Genomic DNA, 17,502 nt, shown 5'->3' with positions numbered 1-17,502 from the left:
TGGATAGTTTTCTATATTGAATTATATGTTATTTAGGATTTGTGATTAATGCTCCATAATGATACCTATACCTATGGAAGTTACTAATTGTCACGGATACTGATTTGTTTTTACTTCCATAAAATATTTCTATTATATATATTTTGTTTGACTTTCATTATACATAATTGTGGTCGATTCTGTTTGGATCCAAGACTTTAAAGTCCTGATCCGAGTTGTAAAATACGATCCGAAGTTAAAAAACCCGGGTCTCTAGCTACAAAAAAAAGTCGACATTCATAGCACATGATAATAGCTCGATTTTCTCAACTGCTATTAAAGATTGTTTGTAATTTTGGTTATTATACTATAGCATTTATTAAACGCTAAGATAGAAAATCTCTAGGTGGGAGGCTAAAATTGTTTTGTCCGCCTATACTTAGCCAAAATAATTCACTTTGTTCCACCAAAACACTTTAGAACCTAGCAAATAAAAAATCACTTATTACCAATTAAAACCTAATTTCTCTCATTTGTTTTCTATCGTTCTTCTCCTCTCCTCTAGTACCTCTTCGCTATCTTCAGATTTAGATTTTTTTCCTCTTCAAAATCTTCGCGATCCTTCCACTTAACCCTAGATTTGATTTACTAACATATAATAAAATTAAATAATGAAACTACCGAGTAATTTAGTATATGTTGTTATGGTTACATAAGAAACATGCAAAATTGTTATGATTACAATATAAAACATAAGAAGATATGAATTTGGTTTTTAAACCACACAGAAGACATGTTGCAATAAATATATCAATATTTTCTCTACCATAAACCTCTTACACATTCAAAGATTTCACGGGTGAAATGTATTTTTACACGAAAAAACGCAGCTTTGAATAAATAAATAAAAATTTAAGTTTCATATTATGTTTGACACAAACAAATATTGGTTCCTTTTTTTTTTATAACAAAGAACAAGATCAACTCAAACGAGCCAATTGGTAGGAAAAACAGATATTGGTTCTAGGACAATAATTTTATTTATAATAACATTTTTAAATCGATTTATCTTGCACATAGTGCGGGTTGTTACCTAGTAGTTAATATTAATGATATCAAAAGCAAGAGATCAGTGGATATCTGCAGTATATATTTGAAGATTCATTGTAAAATAAGAAGAATAAGCTTAAAGCTTAAAACATAAATATAAGCAATCTTCATTTTAAATGTGAAATGAAAAGAATGGATTCAGAATTAAAAATTATATATGTTTTTATCAAATCTTGATTATGATACAAATGAAAGTAGATTGATATAATTTACCTAGGCATGTCAATTAGGGCCGAAGCCCGCAGGCTGGCCCGGCCCAGCCCTGAAAAACACCGGGCTCGGGCTTCAATATATATGTCCAGAAAAAATCGGGCCTTTCAGACTCAGCCCATTTGAGCTATAGGATTTTTCGGGCTTAGCCCGACCGGGCTCGGGCCAGCCCGAAAAGCCCTTTAACAAATATATTTGTACCTTTTTGTTAACATTTTTGTTTGATTGCGATATTTGATTAAAAATTTATTGTAAATAAAGTTTTAAACTCTAATCCTAGTTTTCATATTTACTTAATAACCATACTTAATACTTTTAATTTTTTATTAATGATATTTTATATGAATTATATATTGGTTTATTTGGTTAAAGTATCAAAATTTTATTTAGTTTTAAACCTTTTCTATTAAATTAAATTGGTTGTAGTGAATATAGATGAGTTATTAAATTTTTGATTGATTTGTTTTATAGTGCACCTTCAAACACTGCTTTTTAAGGCTTATAAGTTTGAATTTTTGATCGGTAAAATAAGCCCAAAAAAACCCGAAAAGCCCTGTAGCCCTGTTAGGGCCGGGCTCGGGCTTTAAAATATAGGCTCGGAAATATTACGGACTGTGCCGGGCCGGACTCAAACATATACGGACTTTACGGGTTTCGGGCCGGGCCAGCCCGATTGACACCCCTAAATTTACCCCATCGGTGACCAAGATGAGAAACTGGTCTTTGTCAGTTATCTTTCGGTATGTTACTTCGGGTTCATGTACTAAACCGAAGTCTTTAAGGCAGTAATCTCCAAGCGCTCTTGAAACAGCTAAACCGAGTGATCCTCCATTCGGCATACCACCCGGTTCATCGTCTAGGCAGAACAACCGTCCATCTGATTGTTTAATCCGTTCTGCTTCCTCTGCTTTAACCGGAAATGTTCACATAACAATTGTTATTTTCTATTTTATCGAATCTTTTCATCTGAATATTTATACTGTAAATATGAAAAGGCTTCGAGGACTATACCGGGAATGTTCGGTTTATAGTCTACCGAGAGCTGAACCGGTGTAAATATTTATTTGGCTGGTTTGGTTGGGGTCTCTCTCGTGTTGATCGCGTCTTTTCTTGACAATTCTTGTGACCAAAAAAAACTTTAATACTTGACAACTAAAAGAGTGAATCACAAGAGAAGAACAAATAAAATAAAAAATCTATGACATGCATGCATTTGATATTCATTTTAGGTCGAGGCAGGCATAGATTTGAGTAGGATGGATACCTCAACGGAGTCTGGTGATAATATCAAGGTAGACGAGATTTGTCATTATTTGATTTTCTAAATACCTATGCTTAACTGAACTTGGGTTTGTTTGGCTGCAATGTGGATTGTACAATCCAGGTTATATCACTAAATAATTGGGTGGATTATATTTTTTGTGTATGTCGTAAAAGAAAGAAACAAAAGAAAAAAAGATATTAATCAATAGGGTTAGCTAGAGCTATCTATTTATCGAAGGTATGGGTCTGATTTTGCTATTTTTTTTTTTTTTTTGGATTGTAGCCTATTTCGCTGATGTGAATAAACAAAGATGGATCTGAATATCTGATGGTGTGTCACACTAAATTTGGTGAATCTGAGGAAGCTTCTGGAATTGGTATAAGATTTAATTTGTTTCCAAAGATGTTTTTTCTAGCTACTCTGTTTCCTCGTAACATAGTCGTTTTGGTATTTATTTTTTTACGTGTGGTTTGATTCATCAGCTGCTCAAAGACGGCAACAGCTGGAAGAGACTGAACAGAAACTGGAAGGTAACTTAATTTGCCTATATATATACATGCATGTCATAGTAAAACAGAGGTGTCGATTATAATTAAGATAGTATAATATGCAAATTAATGCAATATATATATTTCAGCAAGAATGTTCAGTCCTTTGCGGCAAAGCTATCACAATTAGATGTGACTGTGAGGACAATGATCATGGAGAGTTTTGGGCCCGAGATATACGTGGAGGCTCATCTTAATTCATTGAAGAACACTGAAGAAGATCAGCTAGGACTTGACTCTCATACTGATAAACAATGCCTCACCATACTTTGCCAGAACGATGTAGTAGATGGCTTGGAGATCAAAACCAAAGACGGTGAAGAGTGGATCAAAGCTAAGCCATCTCAAGACTCTTCTTTCCTCGTTATAGTTGTCTTCATGTAAAATCAAGCTTTTGGTCAAGTTTCATTCTCTACATTCTTTAATTATGTGATCAACTACATATACATATAAAGAGATGGGTTTTGCAGACGTTGTTGAACGGTGGGGTGTTTCCTCCGACTCACCCTGTGGTTATAACAGGAATCAAAGATCGGCTCGTGGCTGGATTGTTCTTGCGTCCTAAAGAGGACTTATCATAAATGCTCCAGCGGAGACAATAGATGATCATGACCATCCTCGCCTTTATAAACCTTTTGATTATGATGATTAATTGAAATTCACCTCTAAGAATAATACTAAAGGGATAGATCTAGATAATCTCAAGACGTACTTGTGCCTTTGAATATGTGTGATGCCTTGCGAATAAATTAAACTATGTATAAATTTATCCTGAATTTGTCCATGACTTGACTCACAAGCTTGGCCTCAAGGCAACATCACCTTTTCGGGTTCTCTTTCTTATTTCATGTCACTTTTAAAAAGTTCTATCAGAATTTTAGCCATTTGTTCGCACTTCATATAAAATATTTGAAATAATGTTTATCCGTTTATATCTAGCTTTATCATAATAATCTATATAATAATAACAATCTGAATAAATGTTGTTGTTGCGATTTTTCATCGTACCTTTTCGTAAAATATATATTTTTGACAGAAAATTTTAACAGTTGCATCTCTCTAAAAAGTTGCGTCTGTTAAATGTAGAGTTGTGTTTCTTACAAACAGTTATGTCTATTCAAATGTCCACATCTTTATAAATTTATATGTAAGTGACTTCTCATCATTGTATTCAAATTTTCATTGTTTTATATTTTTGACAGAAATATTTTACAGTTGCGTCTCTTTAAAAGGTTGCGTCTGTTGAATATAGAGTTGTGTCTTTTACAAACAGTTGTGTCTATTCAAATGTTCACATCTTTAGAAATCTATATATAAATAAATTCTCATCATTATATTCAAATTTTCTTTATATTTGTATTAGTCAAAAGAGAATTTGTTAGATATGACGTCTCATCACTGTAAGAAATTTATTGCAGTTTGATATTTTTTGTTAATCGTTGTAATATTTAATTATATTCAGTCTCTAGGTATACATCTTGATAAATTATTAATTTTAATATATTAAAAATATATTTTAGTCGTTTAATTGAACCATTACAACATTGCTATATATAATATTTAAGATCACATCACTTGGATAAAATTTTTATAAATTATTATTTATTAGTTTTAAATAACTAAAATATATTTAAATGAATTGTTGCAACCTTTCAATTACACCACGACAAAATTTGTTTATTTAATGAACCATTAAAACTTTTGATTTATCTTATGAACTGTTGCAATTTTTGGTAACTTTGATATTTATGGTTGTGTCTACAATACTAAAATATATTTAAATAATTTTTGTTTTTGTTTAAGTAATCTTAAGATACTCTCTTTAAATATCTATTCATCGAGGGTTATCATTCTATTGGTATGAATCCAAACCGAATTTCTTTTTTAGCTGTTAAAAAATGTGGTTCAAGTTGGTTTTTCAGAAAATGAGAGCATGTTGGCTCGTATATGTTTTTTTTTGTCACAAGTATATATTTGTCTACTCCATGCTTTTCGATTAGAAAACTAATTGTATTATAGAAAACAATATGGATTTCTATATTTGTAACTTTAAAAAAAAACATCTGATTATGAAATATCAAGGTAAAAATAAAAATAAAATATCACAGTTGGTTCTATTATATTTTCTACTGCTAGGAATATTCAGTTTATTGGGAGATGGAATACCAGTGATCAACAGATCTGTTTTCTAAAAAGATTGACAGTTGAGATGATTGTCCAATAAACTATCTTGACGACAAAGACTTATCTACAACTTCATATAGGTTAAGGAAATTTGTATATTTAGTTCTAGTCATAATACACTTAAATTGAAATCTTAACCCCAACTGATACTGAAATATGAAATATTTTAAAAGTTTGAAAAGGTTTTGGATTCTGACTGCCAAAATAAAAGAGGAGCGTGTCTAATTGATTCGCTGCGTGTGAGAGCAATGAACCCAACCGTCCTTGGCCGACCATCGTCCTTAGCCACGCACATTGTGATGTTACATCATACACCTAAATATTATTGTTATATAAGTTCTAACTATTATTGTTCCCCTCTAATATTTATTATATTATTTATTTATGTCTGACTGAGGATAATTAACCATCATCTTACGTGGAGAAAAATAAGTAGTAAGTACATTCAGTATTAGATTAACCATATACAGTAGAACCTCTATAAATTGATACTCTTTAAATTAATACTCGCTGTAAATTAATAAATTCTTTCGGTCCCGAGTTGGGCCGATGTAAAAAATAAAAAATTTCGATAAATTAATAAGATAATAATTTTTTTGGAAATCCTATGTAAAAATATAGTCCCATCAATATCATAAATTAATAATTAAATAATATATATATATAAGAAAATCTAGTGAATTATGACTCTATTGTTGTTTGCATATTCTTGAATTTGCATTCTTTTTGGAGCTCATCTCTAATTTTTTTTCATTGTTGTCTTTTCAAATCGCATCCAAAAATTCTAAAGATTTCTAAATGCGATAATTGATTCTTTATATGTAGTTGGTTCTAAAATTACCACAATATCTTATTCGACTTCATCATTAACATGAATGATACTAGTAGCAATTCCTTCTAAACTCTAAGCTTCTAATATTTATCATTTTTAACTAAACTCAACTTAGCAATTACGATAAACAAGATTATAAATTAAGAAAAAAAAATTAAAATATGAATGACAACAAAAGTATCTTATTTTGTAATACAAAATTTTCAAAATTATGAAGATTAAAAATCTCTTCATAAATTAATAAAATATTAATTTATCGATAAATTAATAATTATTAATTTATCGATAAATTAAAACCTCTATAAGTTAATAAAATTTCATGGTCCCGACCTTATTAATTTATAGAGGTTCTACTGTATATATATAATCTACTATAATTGCCAAAATGTTTAATGACTATAGGTTGTTTTATATAAAAATATGTTTCATCTATAAAATGATAGTTGTTTGTATTATATATTCATTTACAATACTGCCTTTATGAAAATAGATATATTATTTTTTATATGAATATATAACTGAGTTTTTGATTCAAATACATAAAATGTGTGATAATTTTCTGTTTAGTTATATTCAAATTTGAGAGGATTTGTAATTTTTTTACTGATTAACTGAATAGTAATATTTATATTCATTTTTTATGAAGTAAAAATTGATTTTGGAAATAGAAATATGTTTGAGTTATGCTAAAAAAATATTAAAATAGTTAATTGAAATGAATTAAACAAATCATTATGTCATTTTAAGAATGGTCTTCAATTAATATTATTAATATTTGTAATTTATTATATGATTATTTAAGAAATTTATAGTGTGTTTTACAATGTATTCATAATTTTATCATTTAAAACAAAACAAAAAAGGAAAATTTAAAAATATAATCATTTACATATCATATTTGACAACAAGTTGTAACGGTTCATAAAATATACAAAATATGATTTTAAGGTTAAGAAGAGAAGGCACGACTGTAGATTGCATTTATTCATTTTTCAGAAATTAAAAAATATTTTATGAAAAGACACAGATAAAAGGTTACGAATAAAAGCGAACGAAATAACACGACTGCAATGTAATCTTATGGCAGTTAATCGTAAAAATTTGTTTAATTTGATGTGTGTAGCATTGATAATTATTTATTTAATCATATGTGAAAGTAAGATTATTTTTTAAAGAATATTTTTCAAATCAAATATAAAGAATGTTTCAAAAATTTGTATGTTTTTGAAATTTTTATTAAATAGTTTAGGAATCCTAATAGTTTAATAAATAAATTTAATTAAAGAATTTTTGTAATAAATATTTTACTAAAACGAGTTCTCCCGCAATATGGCGGGGCTCTATACCTAGTTTTATAAAAAAAGAACGTAAAACAGAATTATTGAAAAATACTCCGTGTCTTATTCTTGTTTCAAAGAGATTGATTTTTTTTACTAACATTTTATCATTTACTGCTACAATTTTGTAAATTTTACGAATCATTAATTGAGAATAATTAATGCATTTATAGCGAAATATTAAATGTTTTTCTTAATTTGTGTAAAAACTCTACAAAGTTAATTTGTGTAAACTTGAGTTCGGAGGTAAGTGAAGATGTTTTACTCTGTTTTTGCTCTGTTTTCTTAAAAGTTAAAACTCTCCTACAGTTGATTATGTGTCTGGAAGAAGCCTTGGATCAACATATTGACGACATGAAGAGTTTGTTTGTCTTCTTTTTTATTTCTTAATTACAGCCCATGTCAATGAACTTAAAAACGCTGGATCTGATGGTATCAACAAAGTTGATGAATCTAAGGATGATGAAGAAGATTTTAAAGAAAAACAAATTCTTCCTCTTTAATATGATACTTTTTGCTAAGAGATTGCTCTAATACTGTCTTTGTTGTTTAAGCTGCTAGGAGACATCAGATGTTGGAAGCCATTAAACGCGAGTGTGAAGGTACCTTTCTATGTTTCGGTCTAGCTTTTAAGTTTAAGTTCTTGAAACTACTGTTGTTGATAGAGTCTTACTTACAAAAGAGTTACTTGCAGGCTTGCAGCTGCTGCTGCTGGATTTGAACAACTAAAGATTGATGATTCCACCCAAGGAATAAATGATGAACAATGTAACAGAACACTCTTCCTCTAATACTTTTTACGATCTCATTTTTGTTCTTCCTATATATTATTCTAAGTCCAAGTTCTCTGTTCCTTTTTTTGTTACAGCTGCAAAGAGACAAAGCATGTTGGATGAGATTGAACGTGACTTTGAAGGTATCTCTACATAACATTTATCTTTTCAATCAAGTTCTTGAAATATAAAAAGTTAACTAACAATCGGTGTCGGTCTTCTGTTTTCTTACTTGCAGCTGCTACAAAGGGTCTTGAACAACTAAAGGCTGATGATTGAACTTGACTCAACGATGAAGAACACGGTAAAGAAATTTCTCTCGTTTTTACGTTGTTTGATGCCTTGTCTGCATAATATAGTACTCTTGAGTCAGATTTTGCTGTCTTAATGTAGCTGCAAGGAGACAAAAGATGCTAGAAGAGTTCGAAAGAGAGTTCAAAGGTAAGTATCGTGATCAACAAGTATATTGTCTTAATTAGATATCTTCTGCAGACTAGACCTCTGTTTTTTTCCCACTTTTTGCAGAAGCTACACAAGGTCTTGAAGAACTAAGGCACTCAACCTCAAGCATTGATGATGAAGCGCACTGTACAATTGTGTTTCCCTCTATTTTAATGATCTTTTAGCCTCGGGTACAGTATTCAAACTATTTTCTGGTTTCCTTTAGCAGTAACCAGACGGAAAAAAATAAAGAGCAGTAGCAAAAATACTTAGAATCGTCTATACTCGACAGTAAAGCTATACATGATCTTACATATTCATATGGTACTTATAAAAGCATCCATATTTGTTTTTTTTCCACCACAACCAACAAAATGGCGATAGAGTCCAATGAATTGCTCAGTTAGATAAAGATGTGAAGATTGCAGTATATCGAGTCCAAAATATGCCCCTGGCTCTTGTTCAAGTGCCAGACCCCATTCAGCTACAGAACTCTGTGTGGATCATATGAAGCATGTTGGGGTTGTTCTGAATGTCTTGATAAGCAAGTATGGTGATCTTCAGGTGCAACCTTGAATAGGCTTGGCTCTGAGTTCCAGAAGCTTTTTGGTTATTGGTCAGACATCTCAGGCTCATGTAGACTGTAGAGGATCAGAACTTACAGTGCTACAGGTGATGCTCAGTTTGTACATGTGAGTGTCAAGCACATTTCCAAAATGTTGCCAGTTCGCGAAACCAGATTATGTTGTCTATGGGGTTGGTCTGCAAGGTGCTTACTTGAATGTGTTCTTCCAGTTCTTTGTTCCTGGCTGTCCCGACAGTCAGATAAATCTATTAGTGGCACTGTAGGCTTCCCATTCTGGATCCAGGCTCTAACCGAAGGTTGTGTTGAGTACATTTGTGAACAATTAACTGAACCATGTGTCGTTGTCTCTTATCTGACAGTCTATAGTTCTGTTCACATCTCAGGGTTCTATATAATCTTGAACAACAGTGTATCTCTAGCTTCAGAAGCAATGACCTCAAAAAGCCAAAGCTAAATTCTTTATGAAAAATGATCTTACCCAGCCTCGAACAATGATTCGGAAGTATCAGGCAAGTATGCTGCAAATGTCGACTCTTGGGTTAATTCTTCTAGTTTCAAGTAAATCTCTTCAGATTGAAGATGTGACTTGTCTCCAGCAACAAATTCGTGAGCAAACCCGTTTACGTCGATTAAACTGAAGCCTGGTGTCTTCTTAACTGTGATGTCTATCATCTTTCTTCTAACTTCTCCCAAATCCTCCCATCTTTCGCAACCTGCATATATATTGCATAGTAAAGCGTAAACAGCCCCATTATCAGGTTCCAACTCAAGAATTTTCTTAGCTGCCAATTCAGCCATTGGTTCATCATTATGAAGTCTACAAGCACCAAGTAGAGCTCCCCACACAATCGAGTTTGGATTCATTGGCATGTTCCTTATTATCACATATGCTTCCTTGACTAGCCCAGCTCGACCAATTAGGTCAACCATACATCCATAATGTGCTAAACTCGGCTCAATATTATGGTCGCTTCTCATCTTGGCGAAAATTTTTCTTGCTTGGTCTACCATACCACTATGGTTACAAGCAGAGAGGACGCCAAGGTAAGTAATAGCATCTGGTTGTATTGACATTTCTTGCATTTGTAAGAAAACTTCAATGGCCTCTTGACCTTGTCCATTGTTGGCAAGACCAACAACCATGGCTGTCCATGTGAATTTGTCTCTCTGATCCATGTCACTGAAAACATTCTGAGCTTTCTCAGAACACCCACATTTGAAATACATATCGATCAAAGCATTCCCTACAACAACATCGTTCTTGATCTTGTTTTTGTCTATGTACGTCTTCACCCATTCACCAATCTCCAAGGAACCTAGATGAGCACAAGCTGTGAGAACACTAACCATGGTAAACTCATCGGGTATCATACCTGCACATTGCATCTCGCGGAACATTTCCAGAGATTCATTGAAGCAATCAGCTCGTAGGTAACCATCAATCATAATAGTCCACGAGACTCTGTCTCTCACTGGCATCTGATCAAAATATGTTCTAGCTAACTCTAGATTCCCTGACTCAACAAACCCTTTCACAATAGATGTCCAAGAAATCACATCCCTAGTCTTCATACTCCTGAAAATCCTTACCGCTGTATCCATTTCCCCGCAAGCAGCACATGCATTAACAAGAGCATTCTCCAATTTCAAACTAGGTTCCTTCATACATTCACTAACATACCCATGAACCCTTTTACAGAGATCCTTATCTTTTACCTTGGAACAAGCCGAGAGAACAAGAAGTAAGGTAACAGAAGTTGGAAAAACAAAGTTCCTCTCCATCTCAGCAAAAAGTTCCATGCTTTCTTCGTATTGCCTCATCCTATTATACCCAGAGATCATCAAGTTCCAAGAAAAGACATCCTCTTTGCATCTCCTGTCGAAAACCCCACGAGCCATATCCATTAGTCCACAAAAAGAGTACATTTGAACAAGACCATTCTGCACATAAAGGTTATTGGAACCTAATCCAAATTTCGCAACATGGCAATGCAGCTTCTTACCACAAGCCAACGCTCCATCTCGCTTAAGACTGTTCAACAAGAAAGGAAACGTGTGGCTATCCGGAGTCACACCTTCCTTCAACATATTCAAATACAATCTAACTCCTTGCCCACCACAATCCTCTACCCTTGACCATCCCTTGATCATATTGTTCCACACAACCACGTCTGGTTCAGGTATTTTCACAAACAGCTTACAGGCGTAACTCATGTGGCCACCTAGACGAGTACACCAGAAGAGTAAGAGCTTCTTTTGCACGGTTGGGTTTGGTGATAGACCTCTCGTAATGGTTTGGGAATGTACCTGCTTGAAGTGGTCTGTCGTTTTGCAAGATCCAAGGATAGAGATGAAACGAGAGTAAATCATTGGATATAGATTCTGTGATCGTTGAGATGGACAATACTTTAAAAGATCGTTAATTTAGGGTAAAAAACTGGAGAGTTTAGTGGATTTCGCAGAATCCATTGCCAAAAATACGAGAAAGCAACAGCGAGCTCGGACAGCGACGGACTCGGCCGTCACAGTATTGTTCTGTCGTCTCTTTTACAATCGGTCGAAGGGAACCGGGTCGCATAACGGGTGTTTAACAAACCAAACTAACGCACCGTTTTTATTCGATAGGTTTACTACTTTTTTTTTTTTTACCAAAATCAGTTATCCTAATTTTAAACGAATGTATTTAGAGAGGGTATTAAACTTGTATTTTAGAAGATTTTAGAGTACTTTTAAAATCACTTGTTATTCAGTTGATGATTTTTAATTATTTTATTAAATTTTATTAATTTTTACATTGGCATAACTTGGGAACAACAAAATTTATTAATCTATAGTGTTTATTAATTTATAGAGTATTAATATATAGAGGTTTTACTGTATATATATATATATATGTCTACCACACGCTTATTAAAATATATATATATATATACTAATTAAAAATATCAAATGATAATTCAAGATTAAAAATAACTAACATATATATATATATATATATATTCGGTATGCCCGAGATTATTGAAAAAAATAACACATTATTTAAACTTGTATTTAGAAATCAATAAATGAATAATATGTATTTTTAACAAATAATTTAAAATTGATGAGTCAATCACACATAATTTTTGTTTAGATTTCTAAATTATTTGAAACCCATTCAACAAATAAATTATCCCTTAACCTTTTTGATATGGTTTGGTTTCTGATTGGAGATTAGTTGTAATATATAACTAAGATTTTGTTTGTTTGTTTAATCTTGTTGGCCAACCATAAATTTCGAACCTAAAATATCGTTTGACCAAAGTTCTATTTTGTTCAATTGCGTCTAAATTTAGTTAATACTATAAAAATAGTATTATTTACTAATTAAATAGAAAACCTATTCCACAGTAAAAACTATAAATACTACAAGTGGATGCTCTTATTACTCAAACAATTATTTTTATCCAAAAATGAATCGTCTAATAGTTTTCCTGTTAGTTACTGCCATTTATTTTGGAGTAAATGAAGCTTGCAACTTAAACGAGATAGTATTTATAAACAAACTCGGACCCGGTAGATTTCTCCAATATCAGTGCAAATCTAGTGGCAACAAAAATACAGGAGTCCAGTATGTAAACAACGGTGGCACAAAAGTCTATAAATTCAAGGATGAGGGATACGATAAATCACGTTGGAGTTGTCGTGCTGAGCACGGGATTAAAAGAAGGGTTTATGTTGACACTGAAGTATACCGTCGAGATAAAGGTGTTCCTATATGTGGTGAACTTATGGAATTTACTGCAAAACTGGATTATATATATGTTAGACCGGATAGAGTGGGTAAACCAGTACCCCTGTGGCCTTGGAAAAAGGTATGAAATAATGCGCTTTATTTTGCCTAATACTATTTAATTTTATGCAATTTTTTTGCAGCCTATGTCCTAAGCCATACTAAATCATTTATCAAATTGTTTTTTTTTTTCATAAAGAGATCATTTGTTATCTAAATGTATTGTATCAATGTTTTAAATAATAGCATTGATGCTTTTTTGTTTTTTCAGATGACTCTATATCTAATTATTTGCTTTACTTGTAATAATATATATATATATATATCCCAGATTAGACGGTTCAATAGGCAGATATAAGAAAAAATGCCAAATCTTTAAGTAATATTCTAAATATCAATTTTATATTTTATTTGACTTCTTTTTAAAAATAAACTTAATTTAGAGTTCATACACTTCATCATGCAATACAATTTAAATTTATATTACATATAAATAAATTAAATTTTAATTATATGCACTCAATTTCAATAAGTAAGACTCATAATTTTCATATCAATAAATATGTGTATTATATTAAATTTATACTATTACTTAGTATTAAAAAATCAATAAAACAAAAACCTCAAAGTAAAACAAAAAATGAAAATAATTAGTATCTCATATTTGAAAACTAACATTATCTTAAGTATAATGGTTCCCTATATTGCTATCTTATACGTAATAATGTTACAACTTGTCCAACTATTAAAAAAAATATTAACATTATCATAAATTAATCAAAAATTCTTATAATTCCATTACTTTTCTTCAAATTTATTAAGCTATCCTGAAAATTCGATGTAAAAATAAGATTTGAGGTAAATTTAATAATCCCAATAAAATAAAATAAAAAGAAGAATATATGCATTATACGTAAATATATGTTCTAAGTTACCTAAACATATGAATTTTTTAAGAAAAGTTTGGTCACATCATTAAATTATGACAAAAGAAGAAAAGAAGATATGAGATAGTTTATAGAATTTTCATGTAGCTTTAGTTAAGATATGAAACATCCTCGTAAAAATGAGAGAACCTCGTAAGAAATTCATTTTTTTTAAAAGCTTCAACAATAGAACGAAGTTAAATTTATGCTCATATATTTGAAGAAACTATTGTTTTATGAGACAGTTTATTTGTTTATATAGAGGTGAGTATTTACAATACTTTTTCTTTTAGGATTAATAATTGACTGTATAATTTCTTTAATTATGGTATATATTATATTCATTTATTGTATAATTTCTTTACTAATTTTTCTTTTATATTTTAAATTTTTTTGAATTTTTTTTTAGTTTTCATATGATTATTTTTAATATTTAAGTTTGTTAAAACAAAATTTCAATATCACACATGTCAAAATTAAAACTCTAACCGGTTAAGTTAACACGTGTCGCGATCACGTGAGTTACTAACTTTGAAAATGAAGCTTTATATAATTAGATAACGTTTGCACTCTTACCTCTCACAATATAATATTGCATGTATTATTAATGTATAGCTTATGAATTTTATGTTGCTGGAATTAAAAAGTGGGATATAGTCAAATTAAATGTTCTCCTTCAATTGCCTTCAATTGAAACGACAGTTACTTCTATGGCAAATATATTAAATGGGAAACAAAAAAAACCCTAATGGCGAGCGACTGGGCGAATGGCGGCGGCAATTTTCTGCATCCATAGATTGGTGAAGAATTGAAGTTTTCCTCGACCCTCGAGTGTTCTTTTGTTTTCTGCATTCTTTGTTTCGTAGGTTTTCTTTGGGTTTTTGGAAGTTTCGCCTTTTTACTTCATTTTTGGATTGTTTTTTTCCTCGTCAATCGAGTGTGTCTTGAGGATGTATCAAGATAGAGATCTGCGTAGTCAGGAGAAGAGAAGGGTGGATGAGTCCCGACATAAGGGGGTAGAGAGAGGCACAGGACAAAAGGATTTGGTGTCGGGTCAGTCAAGCCGCTCACGAGATGGGAGTTTGAGTCATCGACAGCCTGAAGCTACTGCGGATCTAACCCAGGGCGAAGGAGGAGATGATGATATTATTCGGGTTCCACGCTTTGATAACTCTGATTTGATTGAGAAATTTCAGAATTCCCTTGTGGGTAGGATGTTTCACACGAGTAGTCGAATTATTGATGCCTTGATTGCCTTTATGCCAAAGGCCAGGATCTGGGATGTTGAGGGTAGAGTTAAAGGAACAAACCTGGTAAATGAAAAATTCCAGTTTGATTTTGAGGATGGAGCTGATTTGGAGAAGGTACTTGCCCGGAGACCATGCCACTTTAATCAATGGAGCTTTGCCTTGGAACGATGGGAACCAAACGTCCGGGAGGACTTCCCAAACTTAATGGTATTCTGGGTTAAAATAAATGGTATTCCGAAGCACTACCGGAAAACTGCGGCGTATCAGAGTATTGGTGAAGCTATTGGTTCTGTGGATACTGATGGAGAACGAGTTCGAGTGTCTTTGAATGGGGATCAACCACTACAGTTTGAACGTAAAGTGGGCTTTGATAATGGAGACATAGTCAAGGTAACTCTTGCCTACGAAGGTCTTTTTCGCTACTGCTTTACCTGCAAACGAATCTCCCACGAGGAGAGAACATGCCCTTTATTATCAGATGCAGACAGAGAAAAGAACAGACGACTTCGGGCAGAAGAATACGCACGCACAGATGAGTTTAGGAGCCGGTTTGCTCAGCCGAAGGGTCGAGACCTTTTGATAACTGAGAGAGACAAAGCGGAATTTTGAAAGAGAGAAGGTGATAGTGAGGATTCGGTCAGGCGCTCATCTGAGCGTTGGTCATCATGCGAAGAAGCACAACAGGGTAAGGATAGTAGGAACAGAAATATTTGGCAACGTCTGGAAGATCCAAGAAGCGTTAACTATCCCCGTTATCGGGAGAGGTACCATCCCTATGGTGAGGGAAGAAGGGACCGTATCCCCTCTCGAACTGAAGGCTCTCTTAACTCCGTGTCAAATATACAGAGGCGTTATGATAGCAGAGATGTAGCACCATATAATATGAAAGATAAGGAGCACAAACGGCCAGGGAAGGAGAAAGCTGAAGCCTCTGATTCTCAACGCACCATCTCGGATAACAACGACGGTTACTACAGACCGTACTCAGATGTTAGACTAAGTGATCATAGAAGAGGATACAAGAGCCGCTCCACTACGTCTCTGAAAGGAAAGGATGCAGTGTTCTATAGACCAAAGATTAAAGATCTTCCTGGACCCAGTGGAGGGATTCTCACAGTGTTCTATAGACCAAAGAGTCTACGAATGAAGCCTTAGTTTTACCACCGCCTCCCTTAGTTCGGGATGTGACTCCCACAAAAGTCAATGGAGATCTTGGATCAAAAACACCTGGTAATGAGACGGCCGTTACAAGGGATTCTCCTAGAAATGATGATATCACAGTACAAAAAGCAGGCTCTCCCCCCTTTGTAATGGATGCAGAAATGATAGACAATGATGATCTTTTAGATGATGAGAATACTCAGGAAGAGCCAATGGAAGTTGATGTGTATCTTCAAGAAGTGGGATTGCTGAAAGACGGAGTTCTGGTTGACGCACAGCCGGAGTATGGAGCTGAACAAATTGAAGCAATATCTCAGCTATCCCCGGTTAAGAAAACGCAACAAAATCTTGAGATAGGTCAGAATCAGGCAAAAGGGAAAGAAAAGGAGCGTCTAAAATCTCGTCACTCAAAGGTCTCCTCGGCAGGACGGGGGTCCAAGTTATCGAAGGATCCGGCCAAGGATGCCAAGTCTCCAAGGAGATAATCACCCAAGAAAGCATTGCTAGGGAAATCTAGCCGCAAAGTGAAATTATTCTTGGCCGGAGATTAAAGGCATTGCGACCAGGAACACCAACGCTCTCCGTGGGAGATCATCACCCAAGAAAGCGCCAACAACGACTACTCATACAAAAACTATTTCAGTCCCTCGCTGTGAGGTGTTCCCTTCTGCGATAAGCAAGAAGGCTTTTGCTGTTTCAGGTTCGGTGGGGTCCCAGAAACCACCCGATTTGGATATATGAATGTAATAGCATGGAACTGTCAGGGAGCGGGCGCTTACCTGATGATTGAGCATCTGAGGGAGCTCAGAAGATGTTTTTTTCCTTCTTTCTTTTTTTTCTTTCAGAAACAAAAAACAAATTTCCTTTTTTGCAAAATATTCAAATTTCTTTTGGTTATGATAAATTGTTCACTGTGGAGCCCTCGAGCAGAAGCGGTGGACTGGCTTTATTTTATATGGAGTCTCCTGATGTGAAAATTCTTTTCTCCAATAACCGCATGATTGATATTGAGACTTCTATTGAGGGACATAAAGTTTTTATGAATTTTGTCCATGGTGATCCGGTTATAGCATACCGAGAGAATGTATGGGAAAGGCTGACAAAGATGAGCATCGATAGAGTTGGAGCT

General features: G+C 33.3%; 1 protein-coding gene and 1 pseudogene across 2 annotated transcripts; one reads left to right on the top strand and one right to left on the bottom strand.

Annotated features, from left to right (window-relative positions):
- On the top strand, nucleotides 3,181–3,835 carry LOC109129079 (annotated as a pseudogene).
- On the bottom strand, nucleotides 8,926–11,833 carry LOC104745911 (putative pentatricopeptide repeat-containing protein At3g15930). 2 transcript variants are annotated; one of them, XM_010467286.2, is made up of 2 exons: nucleotides 11,572–11,833; nucleotides 8,926–11,486 (listed from the first exon to the last, which is right to left on the bottom strand). In XM_010467286.2, exon 2 carries the CDS (start codon nucleotides 11,476–11,478, stop codon nucleotides 9,739–9,741), a length of 1,740 nt encoding a protein of 579 aa, XP_010465588.1. In that variant the 5' UTR covers nucleotides 11,479–11,486; nucleotides 11,572–11,833; the 3' UTR covers nucleotides 8,926–9,738. The 2 variants fall into 2 exon arrangements, with proteins under 2 accessions (XP_010465588.1, XP_019092579.1); XM_019237034.1 differs by having other exon boundaries at nucleotides 8,926–11,833.

The sequence above is a fragment of the Camelina sativa genome, chromosome 15, assembly GCF_000633955.1.
Source record: "Camelina sativa cultivar DH55 chromosome 15, Cs, whole genome shotgun sequence".
Lineage (NCBI taxonomy): Eukaryota > Viridiplantae > Streptophyta > Magnoliopsida > Brassicales > Brassicaceae > Camelina > Camelina sativa.
This window is presented reverse-complemented; position numbering and strand designations above follow the sequence as displayed.